The sequence below is a fragment of the Bison bison genome, unplaced genomic scaffold (assembly GCF_000754665.1).
Source record: "Bison bison bison isolate TAMUID 2011002044 unplaced genomic scaffold, Bison_UMD1.0 scf7180017864244, whole genome shotgun sequence".
Classification (NCBI taxonomy): domain Eukaryota; kingdom Metazoa; phylum Chordata; class Mammalia; order Artiodactyla; family Bovidae; genus Bison; species Bison bison.
Window position 1 is genome coordinate 1,471,440 of NW_011494816.1, and position 11,328 is coordinate 1,482,767.

The 11,328-nt window shown below is 46.8% G+C and overlaps 1 protein-coding gene across 1 annotated transcript in view; it reads left to right on the plus strand.

Annotated features, from left to right (window-relative positions):
• The first annotated feature begins 214 nt into the window (after positions 1-214).
• Positions 215-11,328, plus strand: part of CDCP2 (CUB domain containing protein 2) — a 23,026-nt gene continuing 11,912 nt past the window's right edge. Inside the window, exons 1-4 of the mRNA XM_010847197.1 lie at positions 215-251; positions 2,367-2,428; positions 2,569-2,704; positions 11,082-11,322. Of these exons, the coding sequence (XP_010845499.1) occupies positions 215-251; positions 2,367-2,428; positions 2,569-2,704; positions 11,082-11,322 (476 nt within the window). The remainder of the gene's footprint in view (positions 252-2,366; positions 2,429-2,568; positions 2,705-11,081; positions 11,323-11,328) is intronic.

An 11,328-nucleotide genomic window follows, 5' to 3' on the forward strand; every position in this document is an offset into this window, starting at 1 on the left:
ACACAGGGACGGCACTCCACCTAGCAGCACCCAGAGTCCAGACACCCAGGGGAGAAAGTGGCCAGCTGGACTTGTCCAGCAGATGGCATGAAAGGAGAGTAGGATGACCCTGACCCTGTGGTCTAAGCCTGAGGGGCAAGGGGGTGAGGGATATGCAAGGTGACGGGGAGATGAGCAGGGATGGGAGAGGAGTGTCACAAAAGTGCTGGGAGAGATGCGGTTGCTCCAGGGGCGGGACGAACACTTCACAGGTGAGGGGTTCAGGGAGTAACACGTGGATGCTGTCACGGCCCCGCCCACATCCTGCAGTCTTCACCATTCCCAGGCTTCTGCTGTGACACCTGGATACTGAGGCTTCACAGGCAGGTTAGAGATGCCTGAGAGGATGGTCTCAAGCAGTGGTCACCCAGGGGCAGCTGGCAGTCGGTGGACAAATTCGCTGCCTCCTTGCCCCTCAGTGGAACGCTGTCTCCCGGAGGTGCCCATGGGGTGGAGGCTCGGTTGCCCACAGTGGTCAGCTGCAGGTTAACACACCCTGAATCAGCTTCTTCTCACCGCTCGTCTCCCTGCTCTACCCCCTGATCTGTGCTTCCTCGGATTACTTTCCAGATACACTCCTTGTCCTCAACTCCCTGCCACAGGGTCTTCTTGTGAAGCAACTCAACTCACAACAGTGACTCAAACCCTCTGTGCTTCAGTTTCCCCCTCTGCAAGACGGGGAGGCCAATCTGTGCCTCTGAAACTGGGAGGACACACACACAGGTCTGGGAAGCTCAGTGCCATGCCCAGGACTCAGCAGACATTGGGTTAGCGCCCTCTCTCAGACATGCATGTGTGTGTGTGTGCACGCACGCATGTGCTCAGTCACTTCAGTCCTGTCCAACTCTTTGCGACCCCATGGGCTGTAGCCCACCAGGCTCCTCTGTCCCTGGGATTTCCCAGACAAGAATACTGGACTGGGTTGCTATTCCTTTCTGCGGGAGATCTTCCTGACCCAGGGATCAAACCCGCATCTCCTGCATCTCCTTCGTTACAGGAGGATTCTTTACCACTGAGCCACTGGGGAAACCCTCTTATACATGCAGTAGGTATTAGCTCCATTCCCCTCAGACTGTCCAGGACATGGCACCTTTCTTTTCCTGCCAATCAGGCCCCACACATAAGCCAGTCCCTCAGGCCTGACCATTCCTAATGCTCTTGGCTGAATATCTTCCAGGCGGCCTCCCTCCCTTGCTGGCAGCAAAGGGCCCCCTGGGGACCTCCTGACAAAAGGATGATTCTGAGGCAACACGTGGTCTGGCAGATGGACGTCTGAGCTCCTCAGAGGTCAGCAGAATCCTCCTCGCTCCTGTGCGCTGAGCCAGGCACTGACTATCATCTCATCTAATCCTCTCACTGCAGGCACTGTAAGCTCTCCTTCGTGGTCCAGGAGGCCCAGCTTCAGAGGGGCCCCACAGCCCAGCAGTGAGGGGTAGAGCCGAGATTCAGACCTTGTCTGTTAAGGCAGAGCCCAGGCTCCTCACTGGGAGGCAGGCATGGGCTTGTTTACCTCAGATGCCCTGGGCTTGGCACAGGCTCTGCACAGAGAAGGAGCTTAGGGAATGAGCCTGGGGCCTGGCTGAACCAAATAGTTTCCTGGAGTAAATTGAAAGATCCTGCTCCCTGTAGGACATGGAACCACTGAGGGCATTGCCACAGCCCAGATCCTAGCACAGGGCCTGGCACATGGTGCTGTTTGAGCCAGGTTTGTGGATCAATAACAAGGTGACCACTTAATAGTCTTGGCCACGCAGTCCATGATTGCACTGGGCATGCTACGTGTGTGCGATCCCTTCAATCTGTGCGACCCTATGAACTGAAGTCTGCCAGGCTTCTCTGTCCATGGGATTCTCCAGGCAGGAATACTGCAGTGGATTCCCATGCCCTCCTCCAGCGGACCTTCCCGACCCAAGGATCGAACCCCCGCCTCTTGTCTCCTGCATCGCAGGCAGGTTCTTTACCCCCAGTGCCACTGGGAGTTGTCCTGTAGTGTTTTCCCATTCTATTACTCCTGCCACGTTCTTCCCTTCGCTCTCCCTCTAAGCTCATCTATGCATGTCTCAGGGGTCCTTGTCCCCTCCCACATGGATAGGCGATGGGGAAACCTGTAGCAAGCGCCGACTGTGTTTTTTAGCATGTGTTACCACATTTCATTTCCACAATAACCCTATAGGCAGGGCTGAGTGGCCCCACCAGATAGAGGAGTCAGATCGAGACCTAGAAGGGTTGGATGACTTTGTTCAAGGTCACCTGGCAAGGTGGAGGCCAACCCAGGACAATTCCAGATCTGCCTAGCCCCCAAACCCCTGCTCTTTCTCCACCGCCAGATTCTCTCCCAGCCCTCTCCCCACCCAGTGTGGCCAGTGCAGATCTCAGAAGTGTCAACCCGGTGACACTAGATCCGTCACCTTAGGGTGGAGTGAAGGAAGCGCAGGGGATCAGCTTACTAATTCGAGGGCCCGATGAATTATTCACACCACCATTAACTTGGAGGCCCTTGCAGCCTCACCTCTCTTTCCCCCGCTTCAGACCCTCAAGTCCTGGCCTGCCCTGAGCTCTGCAGACCTGCGGGGACCTGATGAGGAGATGCTGGTGGAGCTGGTATTCTGTCTGCTGCTGGCAGTGGCGCTGCTGGGCCCAGACCTCAGAGCCCAAGCCATGAAAGGTAGGAGCTGCTGGGGACAGGCAGGACCTGGGAGGGAGGCGGGAGGGAGGGAGGTGGCGGTGGGGTCTCAGGAGGTTTCTGTGTGAGAGGCCAGAAAGTGGAAGGCCTTTTGGGGGAGAGTTGGCTGAATTGAGTTGTACAGCTTCTGAGATGGTGAAAGACAGTGTTTGTTGAGCGCCTACTATGTGCTGGGTACTTTCCATGCATTATGCATGAATGCATTTAATCTTCACAAGAAACTTCAAGATGGGTATCAGTCTCCCACAGATGAGGAAACTGAGGGAGAGAGAAGTTAGGTAACCTGCCCAAGACTGCATGCTTACCAAGGGTGAGGGGAATGGCTCAGAGAACAAGTAAAGATTTGTTGCTGGAAAGGGTCCTTATTTTCCTCCTGAGAGCCTGCTGTACTTCCCCATCACCAGCCAAGTGACATCAAAGTTCTCTATAAAGCCAACCGCCCCCTCACCCAGGTCTGGCTCCAATCTCTATATAACATCCAGCCTTGGTTCCCAGCATCGCTTGGGCATCCCGTGCTCTGGCAAAGGATCACATTCCCTTCAGGAGATTTTCACCCTCAGGGCTTTCACCCCCTGTGCCCTCTGCCTGGAAGGTCCCTTTTCTCTTTTTCCACCTGAAAACACCTGGCTTATCCTTCAAGCTCAGCTCAAGCACCAGCTTTTCCAGGAAGACTTCCACATCCCTTCATCAGCCTCAGATGCCCCTCCTTGGCGCTCTTTGAACCCTCTTCTGGCACCCTGGTCCCAGGTCCTTTGTGGGGCTCCAGTCCTCTGTGAGTCTGTCTGGGAAGCCAGGGCAGTATCACTCACCTGTCTTCAAGAGGCTCATGTGGAGTGGGGCTCAGCCAGCAGCCAACTGTGCCTTGTCTTCCTGCAGGCTCAAGGGGGTCTCAGGAAGGAAACCTACTTGGTGGCAGAGATGGGCCAGGCACCCAGGTGTCTTACTCCATGCCGGGGTGATCAGAGAAGCTAACTGTTCCCATTTTTAGCCACTAGGACTTCAGAGGCTTTGGAGTGGCCCTGGGAGTCAGGGTGCCTGAAGGACAAAGCTTTTACCTGTGCTGGCCCCTGGGGCCTCCTTGGCCACAAGAGTTTTCTCCAACCTTCTCATGGCCTTTCCCATCCAGTGGGAAGGTCTGGGGGAACGACAATGACAGTCACTGGACAGGTTGTCCCTCTATCCTCTTGACATAAAGGCATGGATCAGACACCACTCCCGCCCTGACCTGCCCCCGGGGCCAGACGACCTGTTGTGAACTGGGTGTGCATCTTGTAGCCCTTGCACGGCTTTCTCTTATCTGTGCTCACAGCTACCCAGCAAGGTCATTATCCCCATTTCACAGATGCCCGACTGAGGCTCAGGGAGGCTAAGTGACTGTGAGTCTGAGCCTTTAGTTGCTGTTTCCTCCCTCCAAATCTTCCCCAACTTATGAAGCCTTTGTTCCTCCTAGCCAAACACCCCCTTCTCCCGTGTCCCTCCTCTTACAGGGCTGGCTCCAGCAAGACTGGCCTCCCTCCCTCTGGACCCCAGAGTCCCCTGTGTGGCCCCAGCACATTCATACCACGTGGCTTTGTCTCATTTGCCTAACTCCCCCCACCTTACCCCCTAGCTGTGAACACCCCAGGGAGGGACCCATTCTGAATCAGCACAGGCATGTATAGTGCACATGCTTGACAAATGTGCCTCTCTTACAGGAACTTTGGTGAAGCATCTTCAAGATGCTTTTGGTTGCAAGGGACAGAAACCCAACCTGGATGAGTTTAAGCAAGAAGAGAAGTGCACTGGCTCTGTCACCAGGGAGGCAAGAGTGTAGCTGAGCTGGGCTGCTTGGGTTCCAGGCCATTTCTGCTTGTCACGTGGTTGTTGCCATCTGTTGACAAGCTTTCTCAACGGGCCCTGAGCTTCGTCCCACCCAGGGCTCTAACTCCGGGCTTAGGAATCAGGGAAGGAAAGGTCTCATCTGGGCATTCTGCAGCAGGATTCTGGTGGCACAGGCCCACCCCCCAGGCCAGTCACTTGGCAGTGGTGGAGGCCTCAGGATTTCCCAGCTAGGCTCACGTGTCCTCCCTGGGTCAGGGAAAGATGTGGGAGAGTTATCATACGGAGGCAAGGGAAGGGAGCAGTGTTTAAACTCAGGGGCTTATTCTTGCCAAAGATAGAGGAATGGGTGCTGCGTGGACCCAAACAGGATGTCAGCTACAGGGGTAACTTCCCTTTCTGGGCCTCAGTTTTCTTATCTGTTAAATGGAGTCAGTAACACCTGTGCTGCCTATTTTATGGGGATATTATGAAGATGATACTAGATCATTCACTCGTTCATTCATTCAGCAAATATATACTGAGCACCTGCTTTATGCCAGGAGCTCTTCCAGATGCCTGAGATACAGCAGAGAACAAAGTAGATGAAAATCCCTGCTTTTATAGAGTTTACAGTTTTGTAGAGAGAGACTGACAGTGAACTGAACAAATGAGGAAGTAAATAGTACATTCAGTGGTGGTGGGTGCTATGGAGAAAGCATAGCCAAAAAGGGAGAGACGGGTAGAGGGATGGGGAAAGGGTTTCAATTGCAAATAGGGTGGTTGAGGGAAGCTTCACTGACAAGGTGACTAAGAATGTGTTGGTCATTTTTTTTCAACTTTTAACTATGAACATTTTCAAACACTAAGTGGAGAAAATAGTATAATAAATACTGATGTTTCCATCAACCATCTTCAACAATTGTCAACATTTTGCCTTTCTTGGTTCTTCTAAAGAAAGTGAAAGTGTTAGTCATTCAGTCGTGTTCAACTCTTTGTGACCCCATGGACTGTAGCCTACCAGGCTCTTCTGTCCATGGAATTCTCCAGGCAAGAATATTGGAGTGGGTTGCCACTCCCTTCTCCAGGGAATCTTCCCCACCCAGGGATCAAACCTAGGTCTCCTGCATTGCAGGCAGATTCTTTATCATCTGAGCCACCAGGGAAGTCCTCTGGTTCTTCTATCCTACCTCCATCTCCATTTTAGCAGGGTGTGGGGCAGGGGAGGGTCAGAGAAATTTAAAGACCATCTCAAATATACTATTTTACCCATAAATATTTCAGAGTATATCTAACAGATATATATTCAGTAGATAGATATTCCCGATAGTATTACAATTATGTAATAATTCCTTAATTTTATCTCATACTCAGTTCATGTTCCGTTTTCCCCAATTATTGCAAAAACAAAAAAATCCTATTGCAATTGGTTTGTTCAAATCAGAATCCGAAAAAGGTTCACACATTGCTTTTGGTTGGTATTTGACTCTTGAGTCTTTCTCTTTTTTTAATTGACTTCTCTGACAACTGCTTTTCTGCCGTTTCTATGATTCTGACACTTAAGATTTCACATGTAAGTGATACCATGCAGTATCCGTCTTTCTCTGTCTCGCTTATTTCACTTAGCACGATGCCCTCAATGTCTATGTTGCTGCAAATATCAGGATGAATGCCTTTTTTAGGCTGAGTACCATCCTATGCCATATGTGTCTCCATTCACCTGTTGGTGGACGTTTAGGTTGTTTCCATATCTTGGCTATTGCGAATAACTGTGCAATGAACATGAGAATGCAGATAACTCTCCGATATGCTGTTTTCATTTCCTTTGAAATATGCCCGAAGTGGAATCGGTGGATCATATGGAGTCCTATTTTTGTGTTTTTGAGAAGCCTCCATATTGTTTGTCATAGAGGATGCACAGTTTCCATTCCCACCAACAGTACACAAAGATTCCTTTTTTCCCCACACATCCTTGCCAACACTTTTTGTTTCTTATCTTTTAAATAATAACCATCCTAACAGATGGGAGCGGAGAAGGCAATGGCACCCCACTCCAGTACTCTTGCCTGGAAAATCCCATGGACAGAGGAGCCTGGTGGGCTGCAGTCCATGGGGTCTCTAAGAGTCGGACACGACTGAGAGACTTCACTTTCACTTTTCACTTTCATGCATTGGAGAAGGAAATGGCAACCCACTCCAGTGTTCTTGTCTGGAGAATCCCAGGGACGGGGGAGCCTGGTGGGCTGCCGTCTATGGGGTCGCACAGAGTCGGACACGACTGAAGTGACTTAGCAGCAGCAACAGATGGGAGATGGTATCTCATTGTGGTTTTGACTTGCATTTCCTTGATGATCAGTGATGTTGAGCACCTTTTCATGCACCTGTTGGTCATCTGTATGACTTCTTTGGAAAAATTCCTACGCAATTTCTCTACTCATTTTAAAGCAGACTTTGTTGTTTTCTTTTTGGTCTTCAGTTGTATGAATTCTTTATATATCTTGGATATTTACCCCTAATCAGATGTATGATTTGCAAATATTTTCTTCATTCCATAGACTTTTCTTTTCCCATTTTATTAACAGTTTCCTCTGTTGTGTGGAGGTGTTAGTTCAATGTAGTCCGACCTGTTTATTTTTGTTTTTGTTGTCAAATCCAAAAAATTATTGCTGAGACCAAAGTCAAGGAACTTACCCTCTATATTTTCTTCTAGTTGAGCCTTTTAAAAATACGTTAGTTGTAAAAAAATAAATAAATAAATAAATAAAAATATGTTAGTTGTGTCTCCCCCTGCCACCTTATTTACTTAGAAGCACCTGGGTCATTAGAATTTCCCACATTCTGGACTGGGCTGAATGTGTCCTCAAGGGGTCATTTAGACTGTTCCTCTAGCTTCCATATTCCTCTAAATTTTGACAGATCCAGAGATTTCATTAGCTTCAGGTTCCTTTTTTTTCCCCTATAAGAAGATATTATAGGTGTTTCATCAGGTCACCTATTATCCAGTGTTCCACTTTGATGTTAAGATTGACCAGTCGGTTCAGTTAGCCTCATCCATCCACCATAAAGTTTCTTATAAATGTAACTTTTTGGGTATTTTTTAAATGATTTTTAAAAACCATTTTAAAAATTTATTTATTTTTGGCTGTGTTGGGTCTTTGTTGTTGCATGGGCTTTTCTCTAAGTTGCGGCAAGCAGGGGCTACCCTCTAGTTGCAGTGAAGGGCTTCTCATTGCAGTGGCTTCTCTCGTTGCAGAGCATGGGCTGTAGGCACGCGGGCTTCGTTAGTTGCGGCACATGGGCTCAATAGTCGCAGCTGCCCTGGTCTGGAGCACAGGCTCGATAGTTGTGGCCCATAGGTTTAGCCACTCTGCAGCATGTGGGATCTTCCCAGACCAGGGATTGAACTAGCATCTCCTGCGTTAGCAGGTGGATTCTTTACCACTGCGCCACCAGAGAAGCCTGGTATTTTTTAAATATAAACCTTTTCAAACATTAGCAAAGTTGAAATAACTTTACGGAGAATATTTGTCTGCTTAAGGAGGTTTTACCTCTCCTCATTTACCTTTTTCCTCCATGATTAGGATAGATGATGATGATGATGATTTCATTAAGGTTTGCAAACTTATGTTTTCTAATGTTCTTTTTTAAAAAAATTTGTTTATTTGGCTATTCTGGATCTTAGTTGTGGCATGTGGGATCTTTGATCTTTGTTGTAGCATGAGGGATCTTGAGCTGCAGCGTGTGAACCCAGTTGCAGTAGATGGGATCTAGTTCCTTGACCAGGGATCAAATCCAGGCCCCCTGCACTGGGAGCATGGAGTCTTTACCCCGGACCACCAAGGAAGTCCCTAAAGTTGTTATTCTTCCTGTAGTCTTCTTTAAATAATACTTTTTCTTCATCAACTATTCAGTTATCCTGAAATGCATATAATTTATAACAAGAAAGACAAATTAAATGCTTAATTCTTTCTCTATGTAGCAAGAAGAAAATGACTTCATGCCCCAGAAATCTCTAAAAGAAATCAGTAAGTTCCATTTTAATTTCTTTTAATTTTTTAGTTCATTATGAATTCATAAATGTTTATATATTTGATGGGTTTCAACTCACTGCAGTAAATCTTTTTTGAAGCTCCAATTATACCTTCTAGCGGGTTTCTGTGTCTTTTGACACAATCCCAGCGGTTGTGATAGCTTCTTTACTCTGTAGCTTGACAAGGTGTCCCAAGTGTATTTTGTATGTTTTCTGCCCCTGACTATTTCTCTAAGGAGTCCTGGTTCATCTTAGTTGGACATAACAATCTTAGTTTAGTTGGACATAATAATCCTAATTTAAGTTGAAGGGGTACAAAATACTACCAGAATATTATTGCCTTTAGGCTCTTTAGTGAACAAAGCTGATAAATTAATATTTTTAGAAATAAAAATAAATCTTGTTCATACTGATGTTCTCAATTCAAATGAAGGATCTCAAGAGTTCTACTTAGTTTTTTTAGTTTTAATTTGTATCTCTCTCCTCTTATACTGCAAATCTTAATTTCTATTGACACTGGCACACTTCCTTCATTCCAATTATCAGTTCAGTTCAGTCGCTTGTATCCGACTCTTTGCAACCCCATGGACTGAAGCACGCCAGGCTTCGCTGTTCACCAACTCCCGGAGCTTACTCAAACTCATGTCCATCATGTCGGTGATGCCATCCAACCATCTCATCCTCTGTCATCCCCTTCTCCTCCTGCCCTCAATCTTTCCCAGCATCAGGGTCTTTTCCAATGACTCAGTTCTTCATATCAGGTGGCCAAAGTATTGGAGTTTCAGCTCCAGCATCAGTCCTTCCAATGAATATTCAGGACTGATTTCTTTTAGGATTGACTGGTTGAATCTCCTTGCGGTCCAAGGGACTCTCAAGAGTCTTCTCCAACACCCCAGTTCAAAAGCATCAATTCTTTGGCACTCAGCTTCCTTTCTTTATAGTCCAACTCTCACATCCATACGTGACTACTAGAAAAACCATAGCTTTGGCTAGATGGATCTTTGTTGGCAAAGTAATGTCTCTGCTTTTTAATATGCTCTCTAGTTTGGTCATAGCTTTTCTTCCAAGGAGCAAGTGTCTTTTAATTTCATAGCTGTAGTCACCATGTGCAGTGATTTGGGAGCCCACAAAAATAAAGTTTCTCACTGTCTCCACTGTTTCTCCATATATTTGCCAAGAAGTGATGGGACCAGATGCCATGATCTTAGTTTTCTTTATGTTGAGTTTTTTTTAATTAATTAATTTATTTTAATTGGAGGCTAATTACTTTACAGTATTGTAGTGGTTTTTGCCATACATTGACATGAATCAGCCATCAGTGTACATGTGTTCCCCATCCTGAACTTCCCTGCACCTCCCTCCTCATCCCATCCCTCAGGGTCGTCCCAGTGCACCGGTCCTGAAGGCCCTTTATCATGCATGGAACCTGGACTGGCGATCTATTTCGCATATGGTAATATACATGTTTCAATGCTACTCTCTCAAATCATCCCACTCTTGCCTTCTCCCACAGAGTCCAAAAGTCTGTTCTTTATATCTGTGTCTCTTTTGCTGTCTTGCATATAGGGTCATCGTTACCATCTTTCTAAATTCCATATATATGCATTAATATACTGTACTGGTGTTTTTCTTTCTGACTTACTTCACTCTGTATAATAGGCTCCATATGTTGAGTTTTAAGCCAACTTTTTCACTCTCCTCTTTCACTTTCTATGGCATTGGGGTTACTTAATCTTTTGATATTTTAAAAATTATATTAAAATTATTCATGATTAAAAAGTCAAAATTATAAAATAACTTGCATTTAAAGATGTCTAACAGTCACACCTGTTTCCTCCCCGCTGCTTACTTCTTCCTGTTATAGAGAACCATTTTTATTAGTTTCCTCCCATTGTTTTCTTTTTCAAAATATAAACCAATACATACATATAAGAATGTACTTCAAACTTTGTAATACACTGCACATTTTCACTCAGGATGGGGGTGGGTAATATTACTTTTAATTTTTGAATTCCCCAACGGACATCTTTAGTGCCTAGTATATTTTATTTAAAAGCACAGGCCCATGGGACTTCCCTGGCAGTCCAGTGGTTAAGACTCCAGGCTTCCACTGCAGAGGGTACAGTTTCAATCCCTCTACCTATAAAATTACAGGCCTACCTGACACTTCCTATCTCCTTCCCCTGCTTTATTTTTCTCCAGAGCACTTATCACTAGTTAATACACTCCATATTTTCCTTATTATGTTTATTGTCTATCTTCCCCACTAGAATTTTTGTCTATTTGTTCCTGCTGTAACCCCAGCACTTACAACAATGCCCCACACTCAAACAATATTTATTGAATGCATAAAAGAATGTTTGGTAGTATTTGAAGAATAAGTAAATGAATGAACAAATAAATGAATAAATGAAGTGATTGAGGGCCATGGCCTCTTGCTCTCTCATTCCATCCCAAAGACCCTGCTTTGAAGCTGGGCCGTGATCCGAGACCCTAGCACTGACTCTAGGTCATTCTTCCCTCTCGCCACAGGTGTCAAATGTGGGGGTGTGCTCTCAGCACCTTCTGGAAACTTCTCCAGCCCCAACTTCCCCAGCCTCTACCCCTACAACACGGAGTGCAGCTGGCTGATTGTGGTGGCCGAGGGCTCCTCCGTGCTGCTCACCTTCCACGCCTTTGACTTGGAGTACCACGACACCTGCGGCTTCGACTTCCTGGAGATCTACAACGGCGCCTCCGGGGACCAGGGCAACCTGCTGGGGAGGTTCTGCGGCAGGGT